This window comes from Leptonychotes weddellii, chromosome 7, assembly GCF_054177405.1.
Source record: "Leptonychotes weddellii isolate Sample4059 chromosome 7, ASM5417740v2, whole genome shotgun sequence".
NCBI lineage: Eukaryota > Metazoa > Chordata > Mammalia > Carnivora > Phocidae > Leptonychotes > Leptonychotes weddellii.
In genome coordinates, this window is record NC_138375.1 from 92,043,577 (window position 1) to 92,061,231 (window position 17,655).

The following is a 17,655-nucleotide window of genomic DNA, read 5'->3' on the forward strand; positions in this document are numbered from 1 at the left end:
GAATGCAAGCTGGTGCAGCCACTCTGGAAAACAGTATGGAGGTTCCTTAAAAAGTTGAAAATAGAGCTACCCTACGACCCAGCAATTGCACTACTGGGTATTTACCCCAAAGATACAAATGTAGGGATCCAAAGGGGTACGTGCACCCCGATGTTTATAGCAGCAATGTCCACAATAGCCAAACTATGGAAAGAGCCTAGATGTCTATCAGCAGATGAATGGATAAAGAAGGTGTGGTATATATATACAATGGAATATTATGCAGCCATAAAAAAAAAAAAAAACAGAAACAAAATCTTGCCATTTGCAACAACATGGATGGAACTAGAGGGTCTTATGCTAAGCGAAATAAGTCAATCAGAGAAAGACAAGTATGTGATCTCACTGATATGAGGAATTTGAGAAGCAAGGCAGAGGATCATAGGGGAAGGAGAGAAAAATGAAAGAAGATGAAACCAGAGAGGGAGACAAACCATAAGAGGCTCTTAATCTCAGGAAACAAACTAAGGGTTGCTGGAGTGGAGAGGGGGTGGGAGGGATGGGGTGACTGGGTGATGGACACTGGGGAGGATATGTGGTATGGTGAGTGCTGTGAATCGTGTGTAAGACTAATGAATCACAGACCTGCACCCCTGAAACAAATAATACATTATATGTTAATAAAAATAAATAAAATGCATAGTAAAAAAAAAAAAAAAAGAATGAGGGGCGCCTGGGTGGCTCAGTCCTTAAGTGTCTGCCTTTGGCTCAGGTCATGATCCTGGAGTCCCGGCATAGAGTCCCACATCGGGCTCCCTGCTCAGCGGGAAGTGTGCTTCTCCCTCTGATCCTCACCCTGCTTGTGCTCTCTCTTTCAAATAAATAAATAAAATCTTTAAAAAAAAAAAAATGATCAGCAACCTACAGTCCATGGAGTGATTTTCAGTGACAGAGCCTAGCAAAATAACGTAGTCCCACTAGCAGCCCCTTCTTTGCTTATTCCTTATCCTAACACCTACTCTTTTTGTTCTGCTGCCTAGTAATTTATATGTTAGCTACTGATGAAGACTTGAGTTGTGATCACCCCTAGAGACATCGGCAATTTGGAAAAAATTCATAAAAATGGAAAAGTCCCCCCAAATAGGGGTATAATGATTGTGGCTATACTATTTTATTTTCTGTTTGGTGTCTATACTTTTAAAAGTAATTTATTTCATGAGATCTTCCCTGTTTTCTTTTTACAGGTTCTATACAAAATAGGATACTTCCCCTTCTAAACTTACCATTAAAACCTCTCTCTAACCTCTTGTTCTGCACTATTCAATGTTTTTGCTGCCCAAAAAGAAGGAAGCTTCTTGAATACAGAAGGGGAGAATATGTATTTTGGCCTGTAATAACCTTCATAACATCTAGCAAAATGACAAGCACAGGGTAGGAACTAAAACACTTACTACTATATACAAATTATCACCTCATAATCCAACAATCAGAAAAATACTTGAATAAGACATTTAAAAAGCCAAGACTCTAGTCTTTAGCCGATATTTAAAGTAAAAATAAGCTCTTAATTTGTGTTGTATTAACAAACTGGAAAAATTCAAATAATATTTCGCTGTAATGATTATTTTTCCAAGTAAACATATATACTGTGTTGCAGATGATACAATGAGTTTCTCACTTACAAGGAATCTGTAATCTAACAGGAATAAAAGATGACTGCCTGGAGGGGCATTACTCCTTTTAGAAGATGTCTCTATGATATATTTCTACAGTGTCAACAAAGCAATTATTTTACATTATTCATTATACTTATAGGACTTTAAGAGATGGAAAGAAGTTCCTGAAGCATCATTTCTTCTTCCAACACTCAGTCTCTAGAATTCAAACTAGTTTTGGTACTCAAATTTTTACTGAGTCAACAAACCATGAGAGACGATGGACTCTGAAAAACAAACTGAGGGTTCTAGAGGGGAGGAGGGTGGGAGGATGGGTTAGCCTGGTGATGGGTATTAAAGAGGGCACGTTCTGCATGGAGCACTGGGTGTTATGCACAAACAATGAATCATGGAACATTATATCAAAAACTAACGATGTAATGTATGGTGATTAACATAACAATAAAAAAATTTAAAGAAAAAAATTTTTACTGAGTCAACAGGTTTAGAAATAATTTTAAAAATTTAAACCAGCATACTTTTCTTAACTTTCTTTTTTCCTCCCAGAATATTCTCACTATAAAACTAAGTCTACTTAGTTTTCAACTCAGCACAAACTTATTTTTTCACTATTTCCAACCATAAAATTGTCTTTATCTCAAAAGTTCAGATCAGGATCTAACTCAGAATATAAATGGACGGGTAAGTCTTCTGGAGCATACTTTCTGATACCAGGAAGCTGGGGAAAATTTCACTTCTCTTATTTGAGGCATGAAAGAAGAGAGAAGATGCCCTTTAAAGTTCTAATTTACATTTTTTACCCTCACTCTTCAAAAGTAAAAATAATAGGCCAGAATCATGGAAATTATGTACCAACCTAGAGAAGTATCTTGGAAAACTAACAAAAGGAGTACTTAATCATAAAGGAATAAAATGAAAAAAAAAAAAACAAAACCTGTTGACTCACGAAGTATTTTGAGTAATGACAAAAACAAATTTAAAGAAAAAGAAGGGTATCATATAAAAAGATGCAGAGGCAATTTTAGAATGTAATTGTATTGGGAACATCTTTATTTTTTTTAAAGCAAGAAAGAGCCCTCAGAGGAAACAACTAAACAGCAATACTCATTTAAGTCAAAACAACTTTCTAAATAGTATATATACTTAGAAATGCTGTAAATTCTAGGGTAGAATTATAAAAACAGAATATCCAAGTATAACGAATTTGCCCACTTTCATAAAGTCATTATTAAAAAGGGAAGTTAGAGCATTTGTTCTTAAATGAGGAAATTAGCTTTCAAAAAAAACAGCTACATTTCTTCTCACAAATAAAGACTGGCTTTAACCAATTACTTACTGATAATAAAATAAATCCCACATTTTATTCATTTCCTTAGCATTTTAAATAAATTTACTGATATACTATGAGAAATATTTGTGTTTAAGTGTCTATGATTGCCTGCGTGGTGCAGTCAGTTAAGCGTCCAATTCTTGGTTTCAGCTTGGGTCCTGATCTCAGGATCATGAGATCGAGGTTTGCATCAGGAGTCTGCTAAGTTTCTCTCTCCCTCTCCATTTGTCCTTCCCCACTTCACGCTCTTTCTCTCTCATATAAATAAATTCTTGAAATCTTAACAAAAAAAAAAAAAAAAGAAAAAGAAAAAGGCACCTTTCCTCTAAGCTGTCCACACGACCACAAGGTAAATGAAGCACAGACCACCAAATCACAACCCTTGGACACAACCATATGCTACAGTTCTGCCTAGTATGTTACTCCAAAGGAAATCCTTTAATTTAATCTAAATCATTACCTTGTATTAAACCTTTTTCAGTTTATATCAAAGGACTCAGACAATCATTTCTTTAAGTATAATTTCTAGGTACCATATATTCTTCAAGTGGTCACTACATACTAAGTTAAACGCACTGGGTTTCACACAGACACAAAAAATAAAGAGCAGTATTTAGCCGAGGAGTACTTGAACCCTTTGGAAAGTTTCAAATTCAGATAGCACACTTTTGCATTAATGATATGGGATTCATACCAATTTATTGACCTGTATGTATTGACCTGTATGTTATAGGAACTGTTCCTATAGCTCACATTTAAAAAAAATAATCTTTTATTTTGAAATATAGTTGGCTTTATCTGATTTGTTCCTATCTTTTTCATTTTTTTTGGAAAAAATTAATTATTAAATAGACAAAGGGAGGCCCCATGTCCTTACCAATCCCATTCCCCACTTGCTCTGCAAAGGTAACTCCCATTATGTAACTTAGTGTTTATTGTCCCTATGCATGCCCCTTATACAGTTAATTATACTTTAAAGGGTTTTTTTTTGCAGAGAATTAAAAATTATGTGAAAGGCATCAAAATCTACATATTCTTCTGGAACTTTTTCTTGCTCAACGTTATGCTTTTTAGATTTACCCATGTCAATGTTAATTCATGTCATTCTAGCTTTTGTTTTTTTTTGCTTTTATAATAAACATTTTAGAGCACATCAAAGTGCAATAAACTCCATTAACCCATCATGTAACTTCAAGATTCCATCCATTCTTCCCCTCCAATATTTTTTTGATATAGTAATTTAATTCCCAGATCTATCATTTTACCCTATAAAATTTATTTTAACTGCTGAATAGTCCCATTATATGAAACAGTCTTCTGCTGTTAAACATTAAAGTTGTTTTACATAGTAAGAATTTTTTCCAATTTGACAACCTATTATTAGAGGAGTCTAATTCACTTATATACATATTATGGCTTTGGTATATTTGAACTTACTTCTTCTAGCTTACTTTGAGCTTTCTGCCTACCATTCTGTTTTTCTCTATTTCTTCCTCTCTCTCCTATCAATAAACTTTAATATCCTCTTTTCTTTGTCCTTATTTAAAAGACTTAGACTTCTATTCTTTTAGAAGTTATGCTTAACGTACCTACATGATTATTACTAACTCCGACATGCCATTAATTTATAAAGTACACCATTATCTTGTGTACCATTAAAATAGAAAAATGCTACCATCTAAAGCATAAAATGCTTTCTTAACACTTAAAATTCTAATTTTATACTTTAAAAGAGCTCTTTTAGACTTATTTAGAAGTACATTTTTATTCTATTACCACCCCATGCGATACAGAATAAAAAGGAAAGCAAAATGAATTGTTTGACATACTCCTATATCTTCCTCATATTCAGATTTGAACCTTCTCAATTACTTTCCAATTCAGAGATTGCCGAGGTCTGTTTTTCCCCCACACATTATTATCCTCAATGTCATCAAGACCATTACCAATGTAGTACCTCTTAAAAATGCTCATTATCTCCCAATTTTCTTCTAAACACCAGTGCTCACATTTTCTTGATCCTACCAGAAGGTCTCAACAAAAGGTTTCAGACAAAAACCAGAACAATTCCTTCCTCAAACTGTCTTAAGATGGTCTGTTAACTAAAACATCAAAGTGCTGCAGTTGTCCAATTATGCTACCACATAGAATAACCAAGTTCACAAAGGCAATAAAAATACACACATAAGCTACCTTACCAACAGTGATTATATATCATCAGCTGAAGATGCATTCTGATTTCAAAGATGTGAGAAAACAAGAAATACCTGGTAGCTTTTAATATTCTCTTTTTCTCTGGAGTCTAGGTCCGAATTTATCTTTATGTAACCTCCTTAATACCAAGAATGTTCCTTCAAACTGGGGACTCTTTTTTTTTTTTAATACTTATATATACACACTTTTTTAAAAAGTTTTTATGTTAATTCCAGTTAACATACAGTGTTGTATTAATCTGTGGACTACTGAATTTCCTCAGGTCTGAAAAATCCCAAGCTATTAACTCTTTAAATACTACTAGACCACCATTCTCTCCATTTTCTTCTGGAATTCACATGAGATGAATGTTGGTAACCTTTGTTTTTTTTTTTTTTTTAAGATTTTATTTATTTGAAAAAAAAAAGATTTTATTTATTTGAGAGAGAGAATGCGAGGGCACACATGAGTTGGGGAGGGGGACAAAGGGAGAGGGAGAAGCAGACTCCCTCCTAAGCACAGAGCCCGACCCGGGGCTTGATCCTACGACCCTGAGACCATGACCTGAGCTAAAGACAGAGGTTTAACCGACTGAGCCACCCAGGCACCCCAGTAATCTTTATTTCTTTGTACTATGTTCTGGGTGAGTTCCCTCAGTACCATCTTCCAAATTCATTCTTTGACTACATCAGTTCTGAAGTTTAAAGTTTGTCTTTGAGAGAGAGGGAGAGCACAGAGGGAGAAGCAGACTCCCCACTGAGCAGGGAGCCCAATGCAAGACTTGATCCCAGGACCCTGAGATCATGACCCGAGCCAAAGGCAGACGCTTAACCGACTGAGCCACCCCGGTGTCCCAAGTTTGTATTTTCTATTACTTTTTTCTCAATAACCATATTTTTCATTTCCAAGTTTTCTAATTATCTGTTTCCCTATCTAGTAGATCTTATTCCATTATGTTTCTTTTAATTTCTTAATCCTCTTTACTAGTTTATATTCATTTATCTCTTTGAACATACTGAACACAAACTTTTTTGTTCATGTGTTTTATAAATTTATGTACTTACTTTTTTTTAAAGATTTTATTTATTTATTTGAGAGAGAGCGAGACAGCGAGAGAGGGAACACAAGCAGCGGGAGTGGGAGAGGGAGAAGCAGGCCTCTCGCGGAGCAGGGAGCCCAAGGCTGGGCTCGGTCCCAGCACTCTGGGATCGTGGCCTGAGCCGAAGGCAGACGCTTAACAACTGAGCCACTCAGGCACCCCTGTTTTATGAATTTAAATTTTATCTGGAGTGAATTCTTTTTCCAATTGTTAAATTTATTGCTGTCTTAGTATGAGATTTCTTGGATGTACTCTAGAATTTTGGGTGTTTGTTCATTTCAAATCGGAGGTTTCTTGTTTTTTCCCCTTCTCTTCTCTCTCCCTCCATCAGTGCTGTGGGACAGATCCATAGTAAGCAATGTAAATGTTACCACCTAGAAGTGTGTTATGTTCTATCCTTTGTGCTCATCCATCCCCACCTAGCAGTTTTCAGGGCATCTCCTGCCAGCCCTCAAAGTCCCCAATTTAGTATCAGTCTTATAAAAGTAGTTTTTAATTACTTCCCTGGAAGAATATTGGGGATAAGGCCAAAACAGTCATGACATGGTTCCTTAGCTTGATCTGGGTCAAAATTGTGTCTATAAGTCCTCATCTTCCAATAAAGCTTTAGCCCTAGTCAGCAGCCCAAGATTTTTTTCCTACCTATATTGCTTCACGTAGTGAGTGGGACTCCTTGTGCTCTATCTCAGATGGGAAACACTTAGTCCCTTTTACCAGACAAGAACTTAAATTCCACAGCCTAGCTTAGGACTTTGAATCCAACAAAACCTGCAAAATCAATCTCTACACAGCACTCTGAGTTTCTGTTCTGTTTCTGGTTCATAGAGATAATATTCTACTTTTTTGGGTCCTATGATTTTGTTCTGTTTTCCCTTCTTATATTTTATTCACAAATGCTGTGTCTGGAATGGTGTTTTAAAATAGTAAACTTATTGTGCCTTATCTTTTTCTCCCTCCCAATTATTATGTATTGCACAAACATTAAAGGGAATCAGTTATGCCAAAACCCATCAGCTGTTTTGATTTTTCTATATTCTCTTCTAGTTTCTGTCCATGTATGTATACTTCTAAAATTATTATAATTGCTATAATACAGTTACAGTTTGGTTTTCTTTTTTTTATTGGATATTTCACATACTTTAGAAAGCTTTCAAAATTATCACTCCCTATGGCACGCTCCTAAATGAGATATAACACATCAAACAAGTGAATGGTTAGTTTAAACTGTTTTGAAAGGGGGAAAAAATCTACTTTCAATTAAAACGTGAGTGGGGGAAAGGACTGTGGTTTACCACAATACTACATAAATGTCTTCAAAGTCAGCAATAAATCACCCACAACACATATTTTAAAGCTTATCTTTAAGTATCTATGCCTTTCTAAATATACCAATCTTGACTAAAAAAAATTTTACTTCATGTTAAACCTCACACCAAGCAGTATCTTATCAAGTATCTTACTATAAAAATAGCTTACAAATGTCAATGGCATAAAGAAATTATTTCTTTTTATGTATTTGCCTAATGTATTTACCATACACAACATATTCTGCAAACCTAGTTCTGTTTCACTTTGGTAAATTATGAACACTCAGAGGCACAGTGTCTTCATCTTTAATATGAGATTATTCCTGAGTGAGGATTAAATGCAGTCTTATGTTTGAAAGTGCTTTGAAACCACAGAAATATTATTTTTATTACAATTACCTTTTCTATTTCTCTTTGTGTAGCTCCTTCCTTTTTCAAACGTTCCTGTTCTACACACTTGGCATTGTAATTTTCCTTGGATTTCTGGAGGGCCTGAGTTATGCTTTGAATGGTTTGAACAGCTTCCAGAGTTCCTGCAACTTCTTCTTTAGTCTGTATGGTATGAAATGATTCATCAAAATGACTGAACTGTCATGCACTCAATATCTGAAAAATCAGTCCTTTCGCAGGAAAAAACTGATACCTTTTTGTGAGATTTTACTTGTTCTTCTCCATACTTCTGAACTTCCTTTATTAATTCTTGTAATTTTCTAACAAGATCCAAGTGACAGTTTGCTAATTTCTCTGTAGATGTTTTGAACACATCCCACACTGGTGCAAATGTTCTAAGGGGAAAGGAAATACAGGAATTATTTAATAAAAGAAAAGTTTAAGGCTCCAAAACAAAACCAACAGAAAATATAATGTTATATTCAGCAATTTTAATTAGACAAAATAGGAAATTAGAATAAATCACAAATGAAATGATTTTTCATTCTGACAGTGATTTTTCAGACTGACAGTGATTTTTTGTACTCCTTGGTTAATTAAAATATTTTTGGACCTTAAGTACACAGAAATCAGTTAACTATTTATCACAGGTCTGGCCACGGCCCTCTCTAATTATATCATACTATTTTCTGAGTTGATTTAGTTTTTTTGACTTGTATCAGAAGCCTTTCTAATCATGGTCTATTGTTAAAAATTAACTTTTTACCAAATTTCAATTTTTGACTATTCAGTGCTCATTTAAAATGCTTCATCAAAAAATAAAAGTTCCTCTGAATTCTAAGATGCAAAATCAAATGCACACCTGATTTTATGAGTCCTCATCTCTAATAATCATTTGAGAATTATTTTAACACTGTTACTGAAATACTGTTTCAGATAATTTTATCTGTGCACTTTAACACTAAGACAGTCCCCTTTCCACTACATGGTACATGATGCAGGACCTACTTTCCTACCACTTTTTCACAACACTGAGAATTTAGTATTTTCCACAGGTTCAAGCATATCCAAGAATTACTAAATTATTATATCCTAGATAGTACTTAGGATGTCAATGGTTAGCTTAAAACACTCTGGTCAATAAGGAATGATCTAAAGATAATTTTATCCTATGTTTGCCTCAGGTACTACCTAAGATATTTTCAACATCACCTGTTTTGCTCCATGACCAGACCTCTACTAGAAAACAAATAGAAGCACAAGGCTAAAGGGCAGAGAAAGAAATTACTTACCCTAATATGTACTGTGTCCCAATTACTACATTTCCTATCCAGTAGGAATGCTAACTTGCAGTGATCATTTTAAGCAACAGTAAAGAAGTTCAAAGAGGAAAGTTAAGATACTTAGAATAGGGCTGTTCTGATTAGATCTCACCTCACACTTTAAAATCTAAATCAGCATCAAATCTGGCAAGGAGTTAAATGGAATATTTTGAGAGCAAAAATAGGTAACTGAAAAGTATCCACTCACTACAGCACCAAAATACATGTACATCACTTCATGTAAACATGACAGTGTGGATTTCACAAAGCACAAAGGATTCTTTACATTGTAAAGGGGTTCAACATAAGACTTCTGTAAGTACAGGTTTCTTTAAGGAATGTCAAATATCATTACATTTTTAAAAGTTTAATATACAGAACTTTTTTGGGGTCAAGTAATACACATTAATGTATAATAAGCAGTAAGAAAGAAAACTGACCAGTCTGAAGTTATGTTTAAATGCAAAAAAATACAGAAAGAGGAAACTCAATTTCTTGAATAATATGCATCAGTAAAACATTAATATTTAAAATCTTTATAATCTTAAGCAATGACACCAACACGTAAAATATCATCCATTATTTATGAGAACCACGCATTTCAAAAACAGAAATGTTAACATCTTTATTATCAGGAAACACAGGTGAAGTCAACCCATGTTTTTTCTATCTCCCACCTGATTAACTAAAAATAGGGTAGAATTTCTATAATATAACCACAACCAAATAAGTACATTATGTTATTATATTTATGAACCATTATGTCTTCAACAAGAACTTACTATTCTCAAGAACTGTGCCTAAATCAACACTGAAAAACAGTTTTTCAAAGAAATTAACTCACCCAAGTTGCGAATAATTGCTTGCAGATTTTGCTAGTTTTGTCATTGACCTGGAGTATGCTTCTTCTATTGTAGCTCTGTTAAATCAAATTTCCATAGGATAAGAGCTCTCAAACACATAGAAAAATTATCAAAAATATAATTAAAACTGTTGAAACAAAAAACCCAAATTATGTATTAAAAATAAGTAGGTATTGGGGTGCCTGGTTAGCTCAGTCAGTAGGTCATTCGACTCTGCATCTCGGGGTCATGAGTTCAAGCCCTAGGCTGGGTATAGAGCTTACTTAAAAAAAAAAAAGTAGGTATGTGGTCATGATACTTAGGTATCTTAGGCCCCTCAAACTCAGAATATCCAAACCAAACTTACTTCAAACTCTTCCCCAACCCCATGCCAACAAAAACCAGCTCTCTAACAAAAAGAAACTATCAACAGTAACTGTCTCTCACTGATGGAACTGTGCCTTTTTTTGCTCCTTTAAACTTCTGTGTGTCTTTTTAATATATCACAAGGGTGGTACTTTGATCATCTAAAAAAAGTTAATACAGAAAAAAAATTAATATCTCAATGGATAAGTTTAACAGCAACAAAAAAGTGGTTCAATCTCCAGCAGTAGTAAACTGATACAAAAACCTCCTGATGAGGAAAGCCAGAAAAACATGGAGAAAAGGGGCTAACTAAAAGGCATCAGAGAGCTCAGGAGGCAATTAAGAATGAGTAAGCCAAGATCTAAGAGAAGGATATCCAGAGAAGTAAATCAGATATGTTGGTTAGCTACCCCTGGGGGCATCTAGAAGCAGAAGCTGAGACTAGGAAGAGGAGCAGAGTTTTTCACAGCCTCACAGGGTAAGAGAGACAAAACTAGATTCAGACTTACCAAAGATGGGAAGCATGGGAAATCCCATACCTTTAAGTTGAGACTTAATGAGTAAGGATAAACCTAAATAGGCAAGCTCTCAAAGGGACTACCAACTGTACTTTTTCAAACCCTGATACTGGATCCTATATGGATGTCTTACATACATTCATAAAACCATCAAGCACATAAGCAAATAAGACAAATGAACAAAAACCAGGAAGAACAAATAAGCAATGTTCCAAATGCTGAGATTAGAAAGCTTAGGTTTTATGAGTTTATGTATTGTCTTCAAGGAGATAGTACATTAAATCAAGAATTTCAGGAGCGCCTGGGTGGGCTCAGTCAGTTAAGCGTCTGCCTTCAACTCAGGTCATGATCCCAGCATCCTGGGATCAAGCCCCACATCAGGCTCCGTGCTCGGCAGGGAGCCTGCTTCTCACTCTCCCTCTGCCTGCCTACTTGTGATCTCTCTCTCTGTGTCAAAGAAATAAATAAAATATCTTAAAAAAAAAAAAAGAATTTCAGGGACACCTGCCTGGCTCAGTCCCTAGAGCCTGTGACTCTTGATCTCAGGGTCCTGAGTTCAAGCCCTATCACAAAGCTGTAATCATCAAGACAGCATGGTACTGGCACAAAAACAGACACATAGAACAATGGAACAGAATAGAGAGAGCCCAGAAATGGACCCTCAACTCTACGGTCAACTAATCTTTGACGAAGCAGAAAAGATGCCCAAAGGAAAAAGTCTCTTGAACAAATGGTGTTGGGAAAATTGGACAGCCACACGCAGAAGAATGAAACTGGACCTTTTCCTTACACCTCACACAAAAATAGACCCAGAATGGATAAAAGACCTAAATGTGATGCAGGAATCCATCAAAATCCTTGAGGAGAACACAGGCAGCAACCTCTTCGACCTCAGCCGCAGCAACTTCTTGCTAGACACGTCCCCAAAGGCAAGGGAAACAAAGGCAAATATGAACTACTGGGACTTCATCAAGATAAAAAGCTTTTGCACAGCACAAGAAACAGCCAACAAAACCAAAAGACAACCGACAGAATGGGAGAAGATAGTTGCAAATGACATATCAGATAAAAGCCTAGTATCCAAAATCTATTTCTTAAAGAACTTCTCAAAATCAAAATCAAGACCCAAAGAACAAATAATCCAATCAAGAAATGGGCAGAAGACATGAACAGACATTTCTGCAAAGAAGACATCCAAATGGCCAACAGACACATGAAAAAGTGCTCAACATCACTCGGCATCAAGGAAAGCCAATTCATAAACTCAATGAGATACCACCTCACACCAGTCAGAATGGCTAAAAATAACAAGTCAGGAAACGACAGATGTTGGTGAGGATGCAGAGAAAGGTGAACCCTCCTACACTGTTGGTAAGAATGCAAGCTGGTGCAGCCACTCTGGAAAACAGTATGGAGGTTCCTCAAAAAGCTGAAAATAGATCTACCCTATGACCCAGCAATTGCACTACTGGGTATTTACCCCAAAGATACAAATGTAGTGATCCAAAGGGGCATGTACACCCCAATGTTTATAGCAGCAGTGTCCACAACAGCCAAACTATGGAAAGAGCCTAGATGTCCATTAGCAGATGAATGGATAAAGAAGATGTGGTATATATATATACAATGGAATATTACATAGCCATCAAAAAAAATTAAATCTTGCCATTTGCAACAACATGGATGGAACTAGAGGGTATTATGCCAAGTGAAATAAGTCAATCAGAGAAAGACAATTATCATATGATCTCACCAATATGTGGAATTTGAGAAGCAAAGCAGAGGACCATAGGGGAAGAGAGGAAAAAATGAAACAAGACGAAACCAGAGAGGGAGACAAACCATAAGAGACTCTTAATCTCAGGAAACAAACTGAGGGTTGCTGGAGTGGAGAGGGGGTGGGAGGGATGGGGTGGCTGGGTGATGGACACTGGCGTGCTATGGTGAATTGTGTAAGACTGATGAATCACAAACCTGTACCCCCGAAACAAATAATACATTATATGTTTATAATAAATAAATAAATAAAATAATTTTAAGAAAGAATTTCAGGGGCATCTGCCTGGCTCAGACACTAGAGCATGCAACTCTTGATCTCAGGGTCCTGGGTTCAAGACCTACATTGGGTGCAGAGCGTACATAAATCAACCAACCAACCAATCAAGAATTTCAGTAGAAAAATGGAAATCATTTTTTTTTTTTAAGATTTTATTTATTTATTTGAGAGAGAGAGAATGAGAGAGAGCACATGAGAGTGGGGAGGGTCAGAGGGAGAAGCAGACTCCCCGCTGAGCAGGGAGCCCGATTCGGGACTCAATCCAGGGACTCCAGGATCATGACCTGAGCCAAAGGCAGTCGCTTAACCAACTGAGCCACCCAGGCGCCCTGGAAATCATTTTTTAAAAGTGAAGGAAATCATAGCAAATTTGGAAAAAAAGATACAAACTCTATATGTGAAAAATACAGTATCAAAAATTAATATCTCAACCCATGAGGTTAAACAGAGGATTCAATACACTACAGTGAAAATCAGTAAACCAGAAGAGAAGTGAGAAGACTCTATTCTGGTATAAAGCTCAGAGAGACAAAAGAATGGAAAACAGAAAAGAGAAATGGAAGAATGGAAAACAGAGAAAGGACAAAGTAAAAAAAAAAAACAAAACAAAAAACTAATGTGTAAAGGGAAAAAAATAGGTTAGAATTATTTCCAGATAATGACGGACAATTTTCCAAAACTGACAAAAAAAATCAAACCACAGACCCAAGCAGCTCAACAAACCCTAAGAGTATAAAATAAAAAGAAATCTATATTTCATCACCTAGTAAAACTATGTCTATCTATACCTAGGTGATGTATGTTTACACCTAGGTGAAAACCACTGAAAATGAAAGACTAAAAGAAAATCTTAAAAGCAGCTAAACCCTTCCTATTACCAAATGTTACCTTTAAAGAATCTATAATTACTGATACCTAACATCTCAACAGTAGATACTGGAATGATCTTGAATTAAAAAAAAAAAAAAAATCCTGTGGGCACCTGGGTGTCTCAGTTGGTTAAGCATCTGCCTTTGGCCCAGGTCATGACCCCAGGGTCCTGGTACTAAGTCCCACATTGGGCTCTCTGCTCAGCAAAGGAGTCTGCTTCTCCCTCTCCCTCTGCCCCTCCCGCCTGCTGATGCGCACGCTCTCTCTCTCTCTCAAATTTCTAAAATAAATAAATAAATAAAAATCCAGTGAAATGCAAAACTGTGCAACTCCTAGAAAATAACATAAGAGAAAACCCAGAAGACCCTGGATATAGTGATGTCTTTTAAGATAAACAACAAAGATAATAAGATCTATGACAGAAATCAATGATAAGCTGGATTTCATTAAAATTAAAAATTTCTGCTCTGTGAAACACAATGTCAAGAAAATGAGAAGTCACAGACTGGGAGAAAATATCTGCAAAAGACACATCTGAAAAAAAATTTACCTCAAATATACAAAGAACTCTTAGAACTCAACAATAAGACACCAAGATTAAAAAACGGGCCAACGACCTTAACAGACATCTCACCAAAATACATATAAAGGTGGCAAATAAGCATATGAAAAGATGCTACACATCACATGTCATCAAGGAAAGTAAATTAAAACAAGATACGACTACATACCTATTAGAAGGACCAAAGTCTGAACCACTGAGAAAACCAAATACTAGCAAGGATGTGGAGCAAAGGAATTCTCATTCACTGCTGGTAGAAATGCAAATGATACAGCCACTTTGGCAGACAGTTTGGCAGTTACTTACAAAACTTAACATACTCTTACTGTATAATCCAGCAATAGAATTCCTCATTATCAATGGAGTTGGAAACACGTCCACACAAAAACCCACACACAGATGCTTATAGCACCTTTATTCATTACTGCCAAAACTTGGAAGCAACCAAGATATCTTTCAGTAGGTAAATGGATAAACTACGGTACATCCAGAAAATGGAATATTATTCAGTACTAAAAAAAAATGAGGGGCGCCTGGGTGGCTCAGTCATTAAGCCTCTGCCTTCGGCTCAGGTCATGATCCCAGGGTCCTAGGATTGAGCCCCGCGTCGGACTCCCTGCTCAGTGGGAGGCCTGCTTCTCCCTCTCCCACTCCCCCCTGCTTGTGTTCCCTCTCTCGCTGTGTCTCTCTCTGTCAAATAAATAAAATCTTTAGAAAAAAAATTTTTTTTAAATAATAAACAAATAAATGAAAAGAGCCACCAAGGCATGAAAAGACATTAAGGCACTTTAAATGCATATTCCTAAGTGAAAGAAGCCAATCTGAAAGTCTATTACATACTGTATGATTTCAACTATATGACATCTGGAAGAGTCAAAACTATGAAAACAGTGAAAAAGAGCACAAAGAATTCCTAAGATAGTGAAAATACTCTACATAATACTGTAATGATGGATACATGCCATTATCATTTGTCCAACCTCTATAATGTACAATACCAAGGGTGAACCCCAAGGCAAAACAATGGACTTTGGGTGATTATAATGTGTCAGTGTACGTTCACACTTGGTAAAAAATGTACCATATTCTAGGGGGATGAGGATATGGACAAAATAGGTGAAGGGGATTAAGAGATACAAACTTCCAGTTATAATAAATAACTTATGGGTATGAAAAGTACAGCACTGAGAACAGGGTCAACAATATTGGAATAACTTTGTATGGTGACAGAACGTAACCACACTTACAGTGGTGAGCTTTCCCTAATGTATAGAATTGTCAATTCACTACACTGTATGCTTGAAACTAATACAAATTTGTATGTCAACTGTACTTCAATTAAAAATTTTTTAATCTTTTTTTTTTAAGAGTTCTTTAAATTGTTTTTTTATTTGACAGAGAGAGAGAGTACAAGCAGGGGGAGCGGCAGGCAGAGGGAGAGGGAGAAGCAGGCTCCCCACTCAGCAGGGAGCCCAATGCGGGGCTCAATCCCAGGACCTGAGGATCATGACCTGAGCCAAAGGCAGACACTTAACCGTCTGAGCCACCCAGGCACCCCCAATTAAAATTTTTTTAAATAAAAATTTTAAAAATTAAGAAATTAAAAGAAGTGTTTTAAATATACCATTCTGGTGGAGGATGCTGATAATGGGGGAGGCTATGCATGTATAGGGGCAAGGGGCAAATGAGAAATCTCCACATCTTCCTCTCAATTTTGTTGTACACCTAGGATAACCACTAAGAGAAAAGTAATAGAGGGTATTACTTCTAAGCTAATAGAAGAGAATTAAAAAAAAAAAAAAAGGCCAAAAACCAAGAAAGAAGAGGAAAAAATACAATATAAATAGGATAAATAAATAACAAATACTAAAATAGCATAGAGTTTGGCAACCTACAATTCCATCAGCCAAATATGGCCCATTTTTGTTCTCATAAATAAAGTTTTTATTAGAGCACAGCCAAGCTCATTTATTTATGTGTTGGCTATGGCTATTTTTGTACTAAAACAGCAGAGATGAATAGCTGCAACAGAGATCAGATGGCACAAAAAGCCTAAAATATTTACTTCCTGGACCTTTACACAAAAGTCTGACAACCTCTGAGACAAGAAATTTGAATCCAAATATATCTACAATTATACTGTATGTAATAGACTAAATTCTCCAATTAAAGGAAAAATGCCTTTAAAAATAACAAACACACTGCACCACACAGACACAGCAAAGAAAAGAATACATATACCACGCAAAAAAACTTACCAAAAGCACATGGAAGTTACTAGAGAAACCCTTTCTGGAGAAATAAAAGAACTAAAATCTAACCAAGTCGAAATCAAAAAGGCTATTAATGAGATGCAATCAAAAATGGAGGCTCTAACTGCTAGGATAAATGAGGCAGAAGAGAGAATCAGTGATATAGAAGACCAAATGATGGAAAATAAAGCAGCTGAGAAAAAGAGAGATAAACAACTACTGGATCACAAGGGCAGAATTTGAGAGATAAGTGATACCATAAGACGAAACGTTAGAATAATTGGGATCCCAGAAAAAGAAGAAAGAGCGAGAGGGGCAGAAGGTATATTGGAGAAAATTACAGCAGAGAACTTCTCTAATTTGGGGGAGGAAAAGGCATCAAAATCCAGGAGGCACAGAGAACCCCCCCTCAAAATCAATAAAAATAGGTCAATACCCCGACATCTAATAGTAAAACTCAGAGGAGTCTCAAAGAGAAAATCCTGAAAGCAGCTCGGGAGAAGAGATATGTAACCTACAATGGTAGAAACATTAGACTGGCAACAGACCTATCCAGAGACCTGGCAGGCCAGAAAGGACTGGCATGATATATTCAGAGCACTAAATGAGAAAAATATGCAGCCAAGAATACTATATCCAGCTAGGCTGTCACTGAAAATAGAAGGAGAGATAAAAAGCTTCCAGGACAAACAAAAACTAAAGGAATTTGCAAACACAAAATCAGCCCTACAAGAAATATTGAAAGGGGTCCTCCAAGCAAAGAGAGAGCCTAAAAGCAACATAGACCAGAAAGGAACACAGACAATATACAGTAATAGTCACCTTACAGGCAATACAATGGCACTAAATTCATATCTTTCAATAGTTACCTTGAATGTAAATGGGCTAAATGC

General features: G+C 36.1%; 1 protein-coding gene across 1 annotated transcript in view; it reads right to left on the reverse strand.

The window, feature by feature from the left end:
- FCHO2 (FCH and mu domain containing endocytic adaptor 2) overlaps positions 1-17,655 on the reverse strand; it is a 115,283-nt gene that overhangs the window by 80,930 nt on the left and 16,698 nt on the right. Inside the window, exons 3-5 of the mRNA XM_081826764.1 lie at positions 10,141-10,215; positions 8,228-8,369; positions 7,984-8,136 (exon numbers count right to left, since the gene is read on the reverse strand). Coding sequence (XP_081682890.1) covers positions 7,984-8,136; positions 8,228-8,369; positions 10,141-10,215 — 370 coding nt within the window. The remainder of the gene's footprint in view (positions 1-7,983; positions 8,137-8,227; positions 8,370-10,140; positions 10,216-17,655) is intronic.